The 19,373-nt window shown below is 39.6% G+C and overlaps 2 protein-coding genes across 4 annotated transcripts; both read left to right on the plus strand.

The window, feature by feature from the left end:
* The first annotated feature begins 209 nt into the window (after positions 1 to 209).
* On the plus strand, positions 210 to 14,532 carry esrra (estrogen-related receptor alpha). 3 transcript variants are annotated; one of them, XR_013780087.1, is made up of 9 exons: positions 210 to 501; positions 2,160 to 2,260; positions 6,462 to 6,845; positions 7,660 to 7,776; positions 7,922 to 8,035; positions 8,759 to 8,926; positions 9,132 to 9,401; positions 10,924 to 11,649; positions 11,896 to 14,532. XR_013780087.1 is itself a non-coding variant. In XM_079355565.1 (8 exons), the coding sequence occupies exons 3-8, from the start codon at positions 6,467 to 6,469 to the stop codon at positions 11,175 to 11,177; spliced, it is 1,302 nt and encodes a 433-aa protein (XP_079211691.1). In that variant the 5' UTR covers positions 210 to 501; positions 2,160 to 2,260; positions 6,462 to 6,466; the 3' UTR covers positions 11,178 to 14,532. The 3 variants fall into 3 exon arrangements, 2 of the variants coding, with proteins under 2 accessions (XP_079211691.1, XP_079211692.1); XM_079355565.1 differs by having other exon boundaries at positions 10,924 to 14,532; XM_079355566.1 differs by lacking the exons at positions 210 to 501; positions 2,160 to 2,260 and adding an exon at positions 3,158 to 3,281 and having other exon boundaries at positions 10,924 to 14,532.
* A 1,269-nt stretch (positions 14,533 to 15,801) lies between these two features.
* Positions 15,802 to 19,284, plus strand: prdx5 (peroxiredoxin 5). Its single transcript, XM_079355580.1, has 6 exons — positions 15,802 to 16,089; positions 17,023 to 17,157; positions 17,242 to 17,373; positions 18,363 to 18,401; positions 18,477 to 18,541; positions 18,955 to 19,284. The coding sequence occupies exons 1-6, from the start codon at positions 15,991 to 15,993 to the stop codon at positions 19,058 to 19,060; spliced, it is 576 nt and encodes a 191-aa protein (XP_079211706.1). The 5' UTR covers positions 15,802 to 15,990; the 3' UTR covers positions 19,061 to 19,284.
* Positions 19,285 to 19,373: the final 89 nt, after the last annotated feature.

A 19,373-nucleotide genomic window follows, 5' to 3' on the forward strand; every position in this document is an offset into this window, starting at 1 on the left:
AAAATCTGTGCAACAACCGGAAGTACGGAAAAATAAAAACCCTAACTAGTGTTCATTTGAGAATACAGGTAGTCCTATGATTATATATGTATTTTTTCAACATTCAGGTAGTGTCTCTTATATCAGCACCGCTTCTCTTTGAGACATTGTTTAACGCGAAAGCCATTCAAACGTTAGGTGAAGTTTTAGTGTGAAACTCTAAACCGGATGTTCAGTGTTTCTCCTCGACCTCTTGTCGCTGGTGAAAATTACAACCTCGACTGTGGCAGTTGAAGACGAAAATTTATAACACCAGGGTACCAAACCCGAGCAGGCAGACAGGACAGTGTGTCGCTGGTTGCTGATAACGCCTTATTATTTGAAGGTAACGTAATGATGCAATGAGACAGGACAGGACAGCGCCGTTAAACGCGTTAAAACGACAGAGGACTTGTCAACTGCAAAGACTTCACTGACTTCAGATTAAAAAAAAGCAACCCTGAAATGTTCATACATTTCCCAGTAAGTAGCTCTACTTACCTTTCACTGCAGCTGCAGGTCTAACATTGTCCTACGGCTATATTTAATCATACCGTCCTCTTACTATGATACACATGTTATAGGTGTCAGCTGTTTAACGGAGGCTATGTGCATGCACGATTTCTCCTTGCAGAGCTAAGTTCGTGTGGCCACGTTATTGGGGGTAGGGGGCACGATCTGTTGGATAAATATGAATTTCATCGTTAACAATTTGCTGTTCTCTCTCCGGGTTCCGTCCCTCTAATAAACCATCATCTGATTAATATAAACATAAATATACGCGAATACACTTCATGCCATGGTTCGTGCTCTGTCGATGATACCCCCCCTTCTGAAAATGTCCTAATAAACAGCATGCATGGTCACTTATCGGCTTCATTAAGAATGCAGAGCCGTGCTTGAGTACGATGCAGTGGATAATAATGTCCTCATATGAGCTAACAGCGTGTCATCGTTCAAAAAGCAAAATCCTGCATGAACAATAACGCCCAACACTTCTCCAACTGTACACACTTCAGCTTCTTTTAACATATGCATTTTAACCCCCCCCCCCTATACTCTTTCTTTCTTAACACACTGAACTCTGCAAGTCTTCCAGCATGCTGGGCCAGGATTGAGGTCAGATCTTAAGGCATAATCCACTATGGCAATTAACCTTTCACCGGTCCGAGATCAGTAAGCAAGGTCACCCCTAGGTGCTGTTCTTGTTGACTCCACAGTGCGCCGCATTTAAAACTGAGTTTTATGTATAGTCAGTGTGATGCTTTATCAGTGACAAAGACTGACTTTGCACCCTTAAATAACTTTAACAAGACATCTTAAAAACCAAAAAGGAACTAGAGTTGATGACATTTTTTTTTCATTATAGGGAAAAGTAGTATAGCCTTTTGGTACAATTCTTTCTGTGTCCAATTGTAATTTGATTGCCATAATGTACTTGATGTGAACGAAAGGTCACTGTAAAACTCCCTTGCAAACAATATGACTGATTCAAAAAAGTTTGTTCAAACATATATAGATAATTTTGCTCAGCGCTGCTCCAAAAAAAGGCACTTATTTCGATTTTAATGTTGTCAACTTTAAAAAATATTTGTATTAAAGCCATAGAGTCAAATTCTGTTCAAAAAGGAGTAACTCAAATGATGTTCCAAGTAATGGTTTCTTTATTAATGTATATTAAGAAGGATATGGTCTTTAATTATTTACAGGGAGTTATCTCTAAACTTCAGCTCATGACTTTGTATGAGTGAGAGACAAGGTGTTGGCTTTACTCTGTCTGTCCTTCAAGCATTCCTGTAACTGTGACCTTTGGAGTCTGTCACGCAGCGTAAGGGGGAGGGCACTCGAACAGCATGCACGAATCTAGATAGATACAGCGGAATACCAATTTCAGGAGAGAAAAGTCTGTGTTGTGATTATAAACATTACTTACCACAGATAAAACAAGGTAATTGCTTTCTCACATCAAAAAGTTAGCCATTGTTTATAATCCAATCTATACCACTAGTCCTTAGACTCCAAAGGGTATTACTAGGCTAGACATTAGCGACCATTAAAATGACAAATGCTAGGTAGGAACATAAAAATGACTTGGCTGTAAGTTATGTAATGACACTTAAAAATCTCTGCTTACTTTGCAGGTGTCCTGAGCGCTGCAGACTTGAACTGAAGGAAATAACACCTCATTGAGGCACCACCAGGAGTCACAGATAAAGATTTCACACTCCAGCTTAGTAAACAGGTAAGCTCTTTCCACTATTCATGCTGATGCAAGCTGGCTTGCAGTTCATTATCGTGAGTCTTTTATGGACTGTTAGCTGGCAGTGTATGTGTTCATCAAAATATACCCATAGACACAAGATCAATAGGAAAGGAGAATGGCAGAAAATAATTTTTCTGCCATTTTTAAACATTTTTAACATTTTTAAAGTTGTCATGTTGCATCCAAAATGTTCAACGTGGCCAATGATATCATGGGGGATACTATTCTTTTTTAATGCTTAGCGGTTAAGACTGATTGTGATAGTCTTGCAAACACTAAAGGTAAAAATTAAGGACAAATAGTGTATGATCAGGGGAGGGAGGATCTTGTGTGAGGACAAAAGAACAACATGCATCAGTCCTAAGTTTAATTTTGATAATCTTTGTTTATGGATGGCTAATACATTTAATTAAGCAATTAATTGACTGAATGGTATAGAGAAACTTGTATTTGTATAGTGTTTACAAAATTACAGAGTGTTACTGATACAAAACACAACAATATGAAATTGAAATAAAAAAACAGGAAGGTCTGGGATATAAGGGAGGCAGACCTGCAACAGATTTTGAAAATGTAGGCTAAATTTACAATTAGGAAAACAAACATGTCTCCTATATAAACCACCATTATGTGAGTGTTTCCCCCAAAACTTTGAACTTCTTGGTGCTAAATAAGATATTCGAGCCTTAAAGTAACACACGTTGAGTCTATTTGTCTGATAATTACAAGAAAACAGATAACAGTGTCAGACTGTGTCCATAGTGCTCCTTGAACTGATGTGTTTCAGCTACAGTACAGACATCCATAATCATCTACCAGCTGTTAGAGAAAGCCGATTGTAGGCCGGGCCATCAACGCGCGCGCGCGCGCGCGCACACACACACACACACGCGCGCGCGCGATCAGCCACTGGCAGTCTGGAGACCGATTTTCAGTCAAACTTGTGCCATGATATCACACGGTCAGTAGGCTTAAGTGCTGTCCTAGTCACCGTTATCAGGTAAGATGCAGCCTAGTGCGGGTTAGAGGGACAAAAATAAACACGAGGAGAGCTGTTCAGTCAGGATTAACGCGAGCTAACACCGCTAGCTTAGTTAGCCTGCGTGAGCTAACCTGCAGCCATCACAATGTTAGCTGGGGGTTTAAGCTAAAGCTAACGCTACTCAAAACATGCTTAGTTTACAGTACACATGAGATGCAGCATATGAGAGTTTTGTAGATAACAAAGCATTTTCGCAATCATCGTGCGGGGTTTCTTGTATTTCTGCAGATTTAACCTGATTTTATGTCACAAATATTAACTTTATGGAGGTTGTAACATTTTGTTAGCCCGATGTTCCTCATGTACTTTAAAGCAGATGTGGACCTGGACAGCTGTGCACATGGTAGAGTGATACTTGTAGGTCTGAATCAACAACTCGGTCAAAGTAAACTTTAAACAGGCCAAACAGACAGACAATCAAGTCCAAAGGGGCCAAACTCCACAGAAAGTGCGGACTTACCAGCTTATATAGGAGGAGCATTATCTGCTGTCGATATGATAAAGGCATACTTAGTTTGTAATATAGTTTCTCATTCAGAGCCCCAGTGTTAGATAAAACAATCTGTTATCTACAATCTTACTTCTTACTAACAAATATTAATTGTGCACATGTACATCATGGACACTGTCACATTTAGTTTGCTAGTTTAAATCCAGGAACCAACTAAGTCTTCATCAAATCATCAATTTGAGCTGACTCCCTGCTCTTCATCTTGAACCTGGTTTATATGAGAATCCTTAAACAGCTATAATGAAGTCCAGAACATGACTGTGATCATAGAGGAAGAATGGTTGAGGTTGTCAAAGACCACTTACAGCGATGTGCGTAATAGTTTTAAGGCCAATTGTTTAATCATATTTTCATATTTTTACGAAGAAAAACTCAACTTGAACACTGAAGGGATCTATTGAATTGTAACCTTGAGTTTAAATGAAGTGAAGGAATTCATGTTTTCCGAGTCATATCCAAAAGACAGACCAAACGTAAAGTTGACAGTAGAGGCACAGTCATTACAGATGTCTTCAAGTGTTATATGGTGTACGTTCTCCCTCTCCTGCGGGTTGAAAAAGGATACGTCACGGATTAGGACTGACCTCTTATTGATTATACGTCCTAAACATCCAAATTGTTGCCAATACTTTGAGGTGCTGTGTCAGGATGGAGTCATTGAATATACACTACATCATATGCTTTTACAGGACATAAAGCTGCATGTAATGTTGGCATTGTGTGCAGGCCTTGGAGAATAAGCAGCCACGAGAGACGCACTAAAAATATGTCAACACGTTTTAATGTAGTGGTAACAACTGCATTTTAAATTCTCTTTATGAATCAAAAGAAGGAAATGGATCATAGTAATAGACAAAAGATTTGCAGGAATATGCATTCATAAATGAGAAACTCAAACCAACTTGAGGTTTTCATTTAATTGAAGCTATTAAAGCTGCAGAGCTCGTATCTCATCAAGAGGATCTGCATCTCTGTATTAACGATGAGCGGAAACTCAGTCAGTAATGTGGCTCAAACTGGCCTTTAAACCTTAGTGTCTTTGATCCTGAAAGATGCTACATCCAACATTTGACTTATTCTTGTGAATGAGTCAAATGTGTTTTATTTTTGTGATCAACAGATAACAGTGTCAGACTGTGTCCATAGTGCTCCTTGAAGTAATGTGTTTTAGCTACAATAGGAATGGTCTCCAAACGTGGGCAGGGCGCAGTCACTTGTGGCGCACATTTGATATCACCACTTTATGTTGGGAAGAGAGCAGACGGCTTTTAGGGTAATTATTGTATTTATAATTGATGCTGTTAAAACAAAGTTACAGGAAGCTGCATCAGAGCTTAAAAGCATACGACCAGTTTTGTCATGGTGGTCAAACCTCTCTATTTAGGGTTTGAGAAGGACACATTTGTAAACTCTTACAAATATACTCACTATGAGAAGTCCATAGAAAGTGAGTGACTGGGGACAATCTCCATGAATTTTAGGAATTGTAACAAAGTGTTGGACTCAGTGGCCTCTATTGTGTGTAAATGAATGCACATACATTAGTTTCATGGCCAAGCATGGCATATTTCTCACGTCTGCTCGTGTGATTACATTGAGTACTACAGACAGCCGTTGGCAGGTTGCTGCAGTGCTCTTACTGCCACACTTGAACATAAGTTATGTGTCTGCTCTGTTCATAAGCAAAGCGACCTTCATTCACTCACCTTGGCTATTTTAATGCCTACAAAGTCAGAGACAAAGACTTTACACTTTGGGGATGATCTGAGGGCCGCAGTGTTGTAGTCATGCGTCAGACGTTCTGGTTTGGTGAGATTACAGGCTCTTTTTTTTCTTTCTGGGGTAAACAACGTCACAAACAACATTAAAGGGAACATTTTGTTTTATTGGTATACTGCTGATCACGACACGCTAGCTGCTTGTGCCACTCGATGCACCCGTACATGACACTGACCATTATCCCAATGTAAAGTCCTGTTTCAGTGATTAGCAGCCTGTTTCCATCCAGTTCCTGTTTATACTCAGCCATCGCACATGAACAACCTGACAACGTTAGCACACAGTGCTGATCACTAGTGTTTGGTGCAAAGGCTTGGAGACAACGTCACAGTCAGTAATAGGATTCTTTAGCTCCTGATTGGTCATTAGACACGTGTATTCAGCCCGTCTCTTCAGGTAAATCATTGATTTGATATTCAATGTTCATGAATGTATTTACCTGTGGCCGTGTTTTTAGAAACTGTTCTTGGCTGAAAAATGTTTCAGTTCACATTTTGAGATTCACATTTGCGTGGGTTAGATAATCTGTATTTTTTTCTCTTGGCAGGTAATAACAGATTACATCATTGTTCCAACAATATAACAATAAGTTATTCTACATTCTGGTGTAGATTAAACAATGCGTTCTTTGTTGGTAGACCATTCTGACCATGGAAATGCTTTGATTCTGTGTTATTAAATTCTTATGGATGTTTTATTTCATTAAGATGAACAATCAAAAAGTATGTATCCTGTTTTTTCACTATCTTGTTACAAGGTGCATAAAGGAAGTTACAAAGATGTAGAGAAAAGGTTGGACGCCTTTATTTACTGTGACCTTTCTTTGTTGTCTATTTTTTCCCCTTCAGACATCATGTCTTCCAGGGACCGTCGGTCAGATGTCTACATAAAGGCCGAACCGAGCAGTCCAGAGGGAGGTGGGGGAGGTCGGACCAGCCCTGGCGGAGCCTCCTCGGACTCCTCTCAAAGTGGAGGTGGAGGAGCCAGAGGAGACGGCGTCAAACGTTACTCCCCGCCGCTCTACACGCCGGCTCTGCGCTGTCACTTCAAAGACGAGGGCGGAGACGGGGCAGAGGAGGGCTCCACTGGAAACGGTGCGGGGCGATGCAAGTACGCCCTGAGCACGTTACCCAAGAGGCTGTGTTTAGTATGCGGAGATGTGGCGTCGGGTTACCACTACGGTGTGGCGTCATGTGAGGCCTGCAAAGCATTCTTCAAGAGAACGATCCAAGGTGGGTGCTGTGGTCAAGTTTAAGCGGGTGCTCAGTGTCTAACCAAACCCCGAAACTTAAAAAGTTCACAGGTTTTACAAAGTGATCGTCCTCGTCATTGCCTCGTATTTATATTTTATACATGCAGTGTTCTAGTATTCCATTCAAAAAATATAAAAGTAAAGTAGCACACATTTATTTTGATAAATTCTTGCTAATTTCTGCACGAATCTAGCAATGCTAAACGATTGCAGGTTTTTGTCTTTATTCTTTTAAAAAAGTGGGATCTAAATCTGCTTTTGTTACAGTGCTGCTAACATTCAACATTTAAATTCTGCTTTTTGTGCAATCTGAGCAACAGAATCCAGATTGGATTATATCGCTTTAATATCCTTTAAATTCAATCTTAAACAGTGTTATCGTGACTTCTAATAGAATCACAAAACATGACAACACGAAAGTTGAATTTATATTTTGGAAAGCATGTGCTACCTTGCTCGGTGTCATCTGAACTCTTTACCTGCTATCACTGGGTCAGAATGGAGTTTGAGGGCTGGAAGAGTCGGAGTGAAGAGAGCATTAAAATAAACACGCGGTTAAGTTGTTCCATTTAAAAAAAATAAAAAGAAGATACTACTGTAACAAAAATGAACTGGTTTGAACTGGTTGAAACCATGAACACATGGAAGCTGTTCTGCTTTATGTGTTGCTGTGAATCATGGGAACGCTTGAAAGAAAGTCATGACTGTGTCTTTAAAACCACAGACCGTTCACGTTTGTATATTTGAGTCAGTTGTAATATCTAACGGCTGATGTTTTCTGTTCTTTCAAACAGGAAACATTGAATACAGCTGTCCAGCATCGAATGAGTGCGAGATCACCAAACGGCGCAGAAAGGCCTGTCAGGCATGCCGCTTCACCAAGTGCCTCAAAGTGGGCATGCTAAAAGAGGGTGAGTGTTCATTGTGCACAGAAGCCTTTTCACATTATATCTGAAGGGTTTTTGTACTTACCTTTTAAATAGCATGCATGTTTTCTCCGTGTTTTCCTGCTATAAAAACTTTCGTTATTCGATTTTATTTTTTCCCCTCTCCCAGGAGTTCGTCTTGATAGGGTCAGAGGTGGAAGGCAGAAATACAAAAGGCGCCCAGAAGTGGAGAATGCAACATACCAGAGTGCCCCTCTACCACTAACAAAGGAGAGTGAGAAAGGTGGGATTCAAATTCCTGTTGTATTATGATTTTCACTCCTATGACATGCAGCATGCTCCAGCACTGTTACCGTAATCCAATTGTGCAAACGAGATCAATGTGGCTCAGTTACACGGCAGACATCAACATCCAGACTGTGGGTGCCACATGCCACTGTTCCAAACCGTACAGGTCTAATCAGTCCACATATATGGCGGCTATATATACGTGTATTTTGTAACTTTTAAAACGGAGATGCTCAGAGTGTTCCTCCAGAAAATGCAGTATATTCTGGATGTGTCAAACGAGAGATGCCTCGAGTAAACAAGCAACACACGATTTGCTTTCAACACGTTTTATATGATGATTAAACAGCACCCTCTACTGCCAGTAATGGTTCAGTGTGATTCCATTTGACTTCTCAATTCAGGAATACAAATAATGTTAACTGTGCTTCTTTATACAAATACGTTTGGCTAATGAAATGAGCAAATTTAATGAAAAAAAACAAACATTAATAGGAATGTGTTTAAAAAAAAAAAAAAAAAAAGTTTGTAACCTATAGTCTGCCTGTGAATATAGGATGTTGAAACTAGCTTGTGTATTATATTTTACATTTAAGAGCAGCAACATGACATACATTAGTCTCTTTAAGAGAGTTGATGTTGTGAGTCTCTGAATGTTCTCTGCTAATTTTCTCTGTGCGTTATATTAATCCATATTTTCGTTTGTGTCATCACACAGGATCTTCCAACATCATTGTTTCCCACCTCCTAGTGGCAGAGCCAGAGAAGTTATTTGCCATGCCCGACCCTCTGCAGCCCGACACAGCCCAGCGCACACTCACCACCCTGTGTGACCTTGCTGACCGCGAGCTGGTCGTCATCATCGGCTGGGCCAAGCACATTCCTGGTAAGAGGACGGCGAGAGGATAAAACTATGGGAGGAGAGGCTGTGATAGCGTATCGACTAAATTAATGGGTACAACAAGAAGTCTCGAGCGGAATAGGTTGTGTAACGATACGCTGTGTGAATTACTACGTGCTCAAGTGTCAGTTTAAAGCAGAACATGTTTTCCCTCCGTGCATTAAGATGTGTATGTTTGTTCCCCCTGCAGGCTTTCTGTCTCTGTCCCTCGCAGACCAGATGTCTGTGCTACAGTCGGTGTGGCTGGAGGTGCTGGTGCTGGGCGTAGCGTACCGCTCGCTGGGCTGCGAGGACGAGGTGGTGTTCGCCGAGGATTTCGTCCTCGACGAGGAGATGTCACGTGTTGCAGGACTGACAGAGCTGAACGCAGCAATTAGTCAACTCGCTCGCCGTTTCCGCGCACTAAATGTGGACCGGGAGGAATTTGTCATGCTAAAAGCCATCGCCCTCACTAACTCAGGTACTTTTATTTTTTAAAGTGGAACTGCAGCCATTAAAACTCATTTTCATTTTCTAGAACCTGTGTCGCATAAACAACACAGGACGTTACACTTTGTGTTTTAGGTTTTTGCTATCCCGAAAACTGAAACTGCACAGAAGCATTCTCTCGTGTTGTCATTGAATGCATAGGTTTCTCTGCAGCCTTTATTGTCGGAGGCTCCACATATTACCTGAAGTCAGGAGACCCTGTTGAGAAGAAGTAAACTCAAATGTCATGATACAGTATATAATAATGGCCTCATAAATTGACAGTGCCTAAAACCTTAACATTCTAGTTAAACCCTGCATATAGTCGATTATTCAGCTTCTTTGCTAGGTAGTTGAGAATTTGAAATAATTGCTGTCCAGAGCTACAATAAACATATGGAGGTTATACTCCTGGGAGGTGTTTATTCAATTCTTTCTAAAATCTTTGTTTTGCAGTGCAGATGAATATTGAGGTTGTTCTTACGTTTTTATCATCATTCTTATATTGTCTTATAAGGCAATAGAGTTAACAGCACATCCGACTACTACCACAGCTCAATGACTACCCTCCCTGAAACAGCAGAAACCAAAATATAACATCACATCCTTCATGAAGCGAGCTTTAATCGCAGGTTGTTTGTAAGCAAACACTGTAGTTATGAGTCATTATTGTATGGAGTGTCTACCTTTTATCTTTTTTTTTTTGCTTCGTCATCTCAGCACGCTAACATATTTTCAGTCAGTTTGGTACAAACAAAGTGGAGTCAATAAATGTGGGATAGTATGTCCTTCCAAATGTACAAAGCTGTTTAATTCATCTAATCAGTCCTCATCTAACCGCTAAATGTAGCAACAACAGTGGATTAGGTGGAAGGGGAAAGGTCAATGTCAATTGTCCAGCTTTTTAGCTTGATGAGATTATGTGCATGTCTGCAACCAAAGGTCTGGGACAACAGGAGACAGATCTGGTATTGCTGAAGATTGGTGCAATGAATGCAACTTCTGCAAAAAAAAAAAAAAAAAAAAATAGAAGACCACATTTGTTTATTTGGAGGTTCTCGCAATCTTGCAGGTCATTGCTTATTCATGTTATAATTATGGCAAGTTAACAAGTCATTTTTTAAAACGGTCCTTAAAGATTCAGTTAAACATGGTTATTTGTCCCCCCCAAAAAACAAGATGGAGTTACGAACAAATGGCCACTGAAACACCTTTCCAGTTAAATCTTATGCAGACAATAATTTCAATGTCCACTTGGGTATCACTGTTTCTTCATTTCATTTAGATCATGCAAAGGAACAAACCTCAGTGCTTGGCAAGGTGCTTACTGCCCGCTGGTGTTTACAACCTGTACCAAAACAAATGCAAAATGACAGAGAGCAGATCATTTAGCTTTTCCTATCTTTACAGTGATCCAACATAACTTTTCATTTAGCTGCACACGCTTTCTTCCTGTTTTAAAAGCTGAATAATGACAAAAGTTCCTTACCATGTGCTCCTTGCTCTTCTGTCAGACTCTGTTTACATCGAGGACATGGAGGCGGTGCAGAAGCTGCGGGACCTCCTCCACCAGGCCCTGCTGGAGCTGGAATGTCAGCGGCGCCCAGATGACCCCCAGAGGGCAGGACGCCTCCTTTTAACATTGCCCCTCCTCCGACAGACTGCTGGCCGTGCTCTGACCACTTTTTACAGCATCAAGACGCGCGGGGGTGTACCCATGCACAAACTATTCCTGGAGATGCTGGAAGCCATGATGGACTCTCCCTAGAGCCGAAAAAAAAAAGGCTCCGAGAGGATGCGGCGAAAGGAAAGACCCAACAGAGATCCAGACTTGATGAGTGGTTTGTGAGAGCTGAAGATTTTATTTCAAAATAATAATAAGGGAAATTTCCCTTGTTCCCTTTTTTTCAAGGGTACACAAACTAAGGAAAACAATATGAGAAAAGAAAAACCTCACGTATTCATGTTCCTGAGTGGGAATTGGTTATTTACAGTGAGATGTAACTGCCAAACTACAGTAAGAGGCTCCAAGAGTGCAAACATCGAACACAAACGCCAGGAAACGGCTCCGTCTCAACTATTTCATGATGCGTTTCACCACAGCATTGATCTGCAGTTTTATCAGCACTGAAGAAGAACGACATGTTGGTACCTGAGAACAGACTACAGTCATGTGGCTTTTGAACTTTTTTTTAATTGATGCAACATCTACTCATGAAAGCCATAGTAACATATCTGGGGTAAGACTTGAGGGTCCAGTTAAGGGTCAGATTGACATGCACATGGAGGGCTTGTATCTACTATAGTTTAGTCGTAGGCAAATCCATAGGAATTACTTGCAATATGTTAAAAGCAATATAATGACTTGATTATTGTCTGTCACATTTAAAATGTGGATAAAAAGGAGAGACACCTAGTTGTGTGTTTGTGTATCAGTAGTTCTCCACTCTCAGGACCCTAAAGTGTTGATTTTCTGTCCATTCTAGCTCCCAGAAGGGACTGGATCGGGTCAGGAAGGAACGAGCAACACTTACAGAGTAAAATCTGAAGCTGGAAAATACTGAAGTACACAGCAGGTGCAGGATTCTTTATAAAAGGTTGTGCAGTTTTGCAGTCCAGGAGAAGATTCTGTGGGTTTAAACAAAAAAAAAAAATCTCCACTTGGAAGGTAAATGCAGTGTTGTATTTTAAGTGTCACACATAAAACTTGCTTCCGTACAAGTAAGCAAGTATGTTTGTGTGCAGACTTGAGCCTGATTTATACTTCTGCATTCAATCTACGCTGTAGCTGTGCCATAGTGGCCTACGCTAGGAAGTGCACTGACAAATATTCAGATGGTAAGTACGATTGACGAAGTGCTTTGTCGTCTTTTTATTTAACTTGCACCAGAGTGTGTACACACACACACACACACACACACACACACAATACCAAGCGATACTACCCAGCGGACCAATGACAGAGCTTGCAGTCTGCGTTGTTTCAACTCATGGTAACATTTTTGAGGAGGTGCTCGTCGGGCGACATGCGCAGGCTCCTGAGTAGGTACAGGGCTATGGAAACCTTTGGAGTATGCCACAGCCTAGATTTGACGCAGAGGTATAAATCCGGCTTAACCCATCGGGCTGCACTGAGATCAGGGAAGAACACACAACTGTTTGACATGAAAGCCAGTGTGGCAACAACTGTGCTTAGAAAAGAAATGCATATAACTCATCTGCTTTTTTATACGATTTCCCTTCTTTAGATCTTACCACTATTTTTGACTTCAGCAGCTGTGCTGTTAAAAAAAAACAAAAAAAACTGTCTGACCTTGATTTTATATAACTTATAATGCTAACCCAAAATGACTGATAGGTGTATGATGAGAGTTTGCTGCAACGTAGCATAAAGTTGTTTCATTGTGTTTAGTGCCCTTGTGTCTTTACATTTGCCTAACTCCCGTTTGAAAGTGCCCGTGATGGGCTCAGGACAGGAAGTGACACGCATACAGCATCTTCCTGTTGGATGGTGAAATGTTGTTTGACAACATCCTGACAGTCGTCCTCTCTGTTCAGCAGCTCTGTATACTTACAGTAGAAATGATCAATACCGTAAGCTGCAGATGCAAATCTACAGTATCTCATGTCACAATCAGATCCAAACTAACATTTAGTGGTCAACAATCCTTTCTCCTCGAACAGTTCCATTTCAGAAAACGTTCACATGCCATTTATAGTTGAAGATAATAAAGCCAGCAAATATGATGCAAATTCCCCATTAAAAATCTATTTGTGCAGCTTACAGTGTTCTGAAGTTTGTAACTGACTTGAAACTTGGTTTTTCATACATTTTTCTTTTTAGGATTTAAGGGTATTTTATTTACATTGTGAAACTGTTGTGGGTTTGGTATTAAATGAAGCTTTCCATTCAGGATGTTCTGAATACTAACTGTTTTTATTTCAGTGTAAGCAATGGTGTGTTTTTCTGAAGCGGATTGTTGTTTTAGGGATCAATGGCTATCTAGATTTAGCAGCATGGTGAAGTTACAGAGGGCTACCTCAGGAGGCACAGTAAGCCAGATGGCCAACAAGCTGTGGAGACAAATGCAGTGATTGATGATTGAATTCACTGATTTGAATATTGGGTTATATTGAATGTCTTGCAGTCGCGCAAATACCTGAGATTTATTCTTTCTTAGTTTTGGTCTCTTTTAAGGCCTGTGTGGCTCATTAATCAGGCTCTAGAAAGATGCCCTGTGGTACAAAGTGACAGTTGTTGGTTTTACAGGAATAATGATGCAGCTAGAAAACACTGGAGGTCATTTTACAACCGTTCATAATGCAAAATATTCACACATATTTGCTACAGCCAGCGCTCTGGAGCAGGAAGTGATACCTCTGACTCACCTGTTTGCTTTGATTTCAAGGTTATACCATAAACATCACGCTTGTCTCAACAATGTTTGGTCTCTTATGTGTTTACTAACCAACATTGTGAAACAGTAACCAACTTTGAGGTAAACAAACAGACCCCTGGGTCAGTTTAGAGCTGTGAACGCTTCTTTATTTTCACCCAGTCACTTACACAGAGGTCCTAGTTTCATTGGCAAACATATGCTTTAGGTATGGGGGTTAGGGTATAGGCAGGGTTATTTGCAGTGTCTCTGATAAAATAATCAAGTCATTTGTAGTTTTATTAAATATGTGCGCATTAATACAAATGAGCAATACAATAAATTACCAAACCTCACACATTTCCTTGTATAGCCACGATGTACATTTAACATTGCCAGTTATAATGAAGAATAGCTACTAAACGTTCTATTATTTAGAAGTTCAAATCAATGTTTGTATTTAAAAAAAAAAAAAAACTATTTAAATGATTAAATTCTATTTTTTACTCAATTTTCTGTTGTTTGTTGACACTGCTTTATTTTTGTGTGCGATATTGGCTGTGAATTTCTGTGTGTAGGCTCTCTTTTTTTGTTTCATTTTAATAAACCAGTTTGATGTCCTTGTCTCAACATGTCCACATAAAAATCACTGTGAAAAAGTGAGATCTTCCACTGTCTGATGCAACAGAGAGTGGATTATTGTAGGTGCTTTGTGTTGTGTAATAAAACGGACACACCACCACCACATATCACTGGCCTCATCTCTCCCTGTCTATTAATGTATATGCATACTGTGTGTGTTTTTTTTTCTTAAAAGGGAGCAAGTGTGATGGGAGACCACTGTCAACTTCATGATCAATCATGTGGTACAAATATTCCATCTGCACAGCCTTTAAAATGATAGGAGTCCTGCAAAGGTTGTTTCTGACATGTTTAGCAGTTACACAGAAAGTAGGAAGCAGGAAACTTATTTAGCTAATCATATAGCTAAGACTGCATTGCAAAGAATCTGGCAAAATCACGCATCACAATTATAAGCTGATGATGCACTATACTGCAAAATGAGATGTACTACAAAGTCTCAATCTAAATGTATAAAGACATCAGCACATCATGTATACAGAAAAGTGTACTTTTTATGCAATCAGAACAATGAGATCTGTATTTGAGCTAAACGCTACTAGAGGGAGTTCTTTAGTACTGAAAACGGATGTCCATATATAGAGATTTATTTATTTATTTATACAGTTAATAACTTTGCAAAAGCAGCACAACTAGTTCCAAAACTTTACTGGAACTGAACTGTGAACAAGGAACACATCTGCTACTTCGTGTACATCTGCATGTTACCACACACCAGCTTCATTGTATTGTGTACATTTATTTGTATCTGTCTAATCCAGCCATTCAAATAAGATTCTCATTACAGCTTCTTTGGTAGCCTGTGCTTTTTTTGGCCAGTAAATTATTATTTTTGATTAAGTATCACAAAGCATAATCTTGCAATACTCAATTGCATGGATTGCTTTACACACCTACATACTAAAAAGAATAGCCTCTATATGTTACAGTACATTTATACTTTTGTTTCCTGCCAACTCTCATATTGTCAATAAGTTCAGAAAGAGCCATCACATACTTGTCTAAATTATTCAACAAGGGTTACTGCGAATAACAATAACTAAAATAAGTACTCCCCACCGTATTTTTGGCTTTCCCTGCCATATGTACAACATTTATTGTTAAAAATAAAGAAGCCATGGACAGTTTTAGTAGTTAATTCCTCTGCTTTTACATTATAGTCTGGTGCATTTCTGGAGGGTACAGTCTTAATGCAAATTAAGACCTTTATACAATTATTATCAGTTTAACCATTGTTCTTTATTTAAATACAGTACTAAATAATCGTCGATTATTTTAATGTGAGCTGTCATAAGTCAACATGCAGCACTCAAGTTTACTCATGTATTTTCACACAGCCTATTAAAATTAGACATCTAGCTTCTTGCTATCAGATGGCGCAGTAAATAAAGATTTAGTAGGCCCGTTTCTGTATGCTCGGTTTTAATCCCGAGAGTCACACTCGGTGTGACATTACGAACGGTTAAAACCGCAGACAGAGTTAGTCGGTTGGAGTAGCAGCAGTTCTGCTCTGGCAGGTTGTGTCGACAACAAGCCCCATCTACCGCAGCACATTACCCAACAATGCTCTCCATCACATCATCCACCATAATCAAGAGCAGCCGTGTAGTCCAGTGTTTGAGGCTGTTGCACACTTCTCCTATCGCAGAAATGCCGATTCAGGTGAGACTTGAGTGCGTTCATTTCGTAGCTTTCAGCGTTGGCTGTCCATGCTACATTAAATGGCTTATTTTAAGAGTACTGATGTTGTTGTGTGTTGCAGAGAATCCGTTTAATTTCTATCTAGCTCTCTATGCTAACGATCCCCGTCGCCATGACAGCCATCAGAGACTCGTGATCCTATCTTTGTTTGTTGTAGTTGTTTGTACACTTATCGTCCTCTTTTATCGTCCTCTTCGTACTTTCTTCTTCTTCATGGCTGAGCTCAATTTGATTTGAACGCATCTTAATGCAAACTGTCCCTGTTGAAGTACTGCCTCACTTGTCCAGTGGCTTTTAGAAATCTTAAAAAAAGAGATTTCCTTTCCCTAGGACGACATATAAATTCAGTTGTCTTCGTTCTTTTATTGAATATATCGTCTATACTTTCACCTTTTGGAGTAGCCTATAAGGTTACAGCCAGCTTATCCGACCGTGTGCCTGTAACTACCATTCTGCTCTCCTTACAAATATAGTTTTTATCAAAAGAGTTGAAGCTCACCACATGAATGACTTTTCATTGAAAGTATACAGAGCATATTATGAATTGTTTTGTTACCGTGTGACATAGACGTAGGTCAATGACGGGTTTAAATTTAGACATTCAGCCATTTTAACATGTGACACACGGACCTGTATGTGGGGATTTGTCGCCCCTTAGTGGTCTCTAGAACAAATGACCACCAATGAATTTCACATTTCAATCCTGTGATTATCATCTATTCTACAGCATCAACCCAGCAGGCTCTAATCTCAGTGTTTGTGAGAGCTTTAGATACGGACTGATTCAGTTAAAAAAAAACGTTGGTGATGATTAAAAATAATTTCATATAAGGTACCATGATTTTTCATGATTTTTTTTTAACATTATTAACATATTATATTGTCTTCTATCAGGTTGGTGAACCTCTCCCCTCAGTGGAGGTCCAAGAAGGAGAGCCAGGAAATAAGGTTTCTATGGATCAGCTCTTCAAGGGCAAGAAGGGAGTCCTCTTTGCTGTACCTGGAGCTTTTACTCCTGGTTGTTCAAAGGTAGAGCGCACACTCCCTGCTCTTTGTTTTTCTTGTTCACAATAAACTTTGCATTCGCTGACATTGCCTCTTGTTTTCTTTCAGACTCACCTCCCAGGTTTTGTGCAGCAGGCAGCGGACCTGAAGAGTAAAGGCATACAGGAGGTAGCTTGTATTTCTGTCAATGATGCGTTTGTCATGGCTGCCTGGGGTAAGGAGCACGGGACAGATGGCAAGGTAAGGTTAACTTTTTTTTTTTAATGTTGCCAAATTCTGTAGCAACCTGCCCCAATTTAAATCTTGACATACAAGTGGACCACATATCATCTGTAGAAGAAAGTAAGTAATCCCCTGTCTAAAATATTAAACAGATTTGGACCATTCGGTAATCAAAGAAATCTGCTTAACATTATTATAGTGCACTGGGCTGTGTGCACACTTTTGCTATAGTGCTGACAGTGAACCAACAAAGTTAGATAATTTATGACTCTTATGTCAGTGAACTCATATTATACAATTATATTTGTGTCGTGCAGAGTAATTTCCAAAGCCATTGATTAAGAATAGAGATGATGATGACTCAGCAGACTTCTTTAAAGCACATTGAGGAATTTTTCACTGAATTTCATAGTTTCAGATTTATATTGATGCTTCTTTATAATCTTACATCGTTTAATGAGGCTATTGGTGCCAAAATAGGCTTAATCTTTATATTTCATATCAGACCCTCCAGTTGAGTGTGAATCTCTCACGAGAAAAGAGAAGATTCACAGTAACCATGTTGTGGAAAACACAAAATGAGGGGTGTCTATCACCTGTATACAATTGCCTCCCGATCCCAAAAATCACTTAAGTGAAACAAACACCTCATGTATGAGACCACTGAGGACCTCCCAAGTACCCTTTACTTATTGTGAGTAGTTTAAATCCACTATACATAACCTCTCCACTCTGTACCCTGCAAAACATTGTTTGAAAAATGTAGGTCTATGAACAAGATCTGTACACTTTCATTTGCTTTAACAACAAATGCCTGAGTTAGCGAGAGTACTGTCTTTACGACACCGTGGGTGATAAGGCTCATGGGAACTGCAGTCATCATCCAGGAAAAACACTCTAAAATCAGCCCCAAACAAAAGTCCCTCACTTAGCCTTTAAAGACACAACATGCACAACTAGGTTTCAGATATTGATCAGATTAAGATGACTTCTACTTTTATCTGCAGGTTCGCATGCTTGCTGATCCTACTGGAGCTTTCACAAAGGTAAATCAAAATGACTGTTATGTTTTAACAAACTTGATTTCACAGCGAGTAGTAATCTCTTTTTTTTTCTCTTAGGCAGTCGACCTGTTACTCGACAGTGATCAGATTGTGCAGGTACTTGGGAATAAGCGATCCAAGAGGTGATGACCTTTTTTTACATGTAAATGTTTAGCAATAATAATTGTAATTTGTTCATTTATTGCCCTTTTTTAAAATATATTAAAATTAATGTCAAGTTATGATTGTGTTGAAAATCAATCCTGAGGTTCCCTAACAGCTGATATATTTATTCTCTACCCTTTCATGAGGCTGTGAAATTACTGATCTATTGGATTACTAAACAGGTTAAGTTTCAGTGTGTTAAGTCTCCATTTACTACTTTAATACAGTGTCAACTGTTGAGAGAGAGAGCAACACTAAGTGGCCATTGTACTGTATTAGTGAAAGAAATGATTTGATTTCAAACACTAAAAATAGAACCACGTTTTGTGTTGAAGATAGATACACACGGGCGTATGTACTGAATCAGTGTGTTCTTCATCCTGTGTTTCAGGTATGCCATGTTGGTGGAAGATGGCGTTGTGAAGAAGATCAATGTGGAGCCTGATGGCACTGGACTGACCTGCAGCCTGGCCTCTAACATTCTGTCTGATCTGTAGGTGTATTTAGAGCTTATATCCTGAATTGCAGGTGGTAAAAGTTGCACTTATTAAGCCCAGTACAAACCTTCTCTCTTTCCTAATGACTTATGCAAATGTCCAAAATGGAGCCAGAAGGTCATTAATGCGCACAACTTTGACATGAATGGAAATCCAAAGGAACATCCCAAGCCCTCTGTATACTGTTACTCTTGAGAAAATAAAGTTCACCCTGAAAGCAATAATCAATTTCTGTTTCGCTGTTGTGTGTGACTGAATGCATTTTTAATGAGTAACCATGTAGAAATAGTTTTCATTCTGAATGCTACAAGAG

This window comes from Symphodus melops (genome assembly GCF_947650265.1).
Source record: "Symphodus melops genome assembly, chromosome: 11".
Taxonomy (NCBI): Eukaryota; Metazoa; Chordata; class Actinopteri; order Labriformes; family Labridae; genus Symphodus; species Symphodus melops.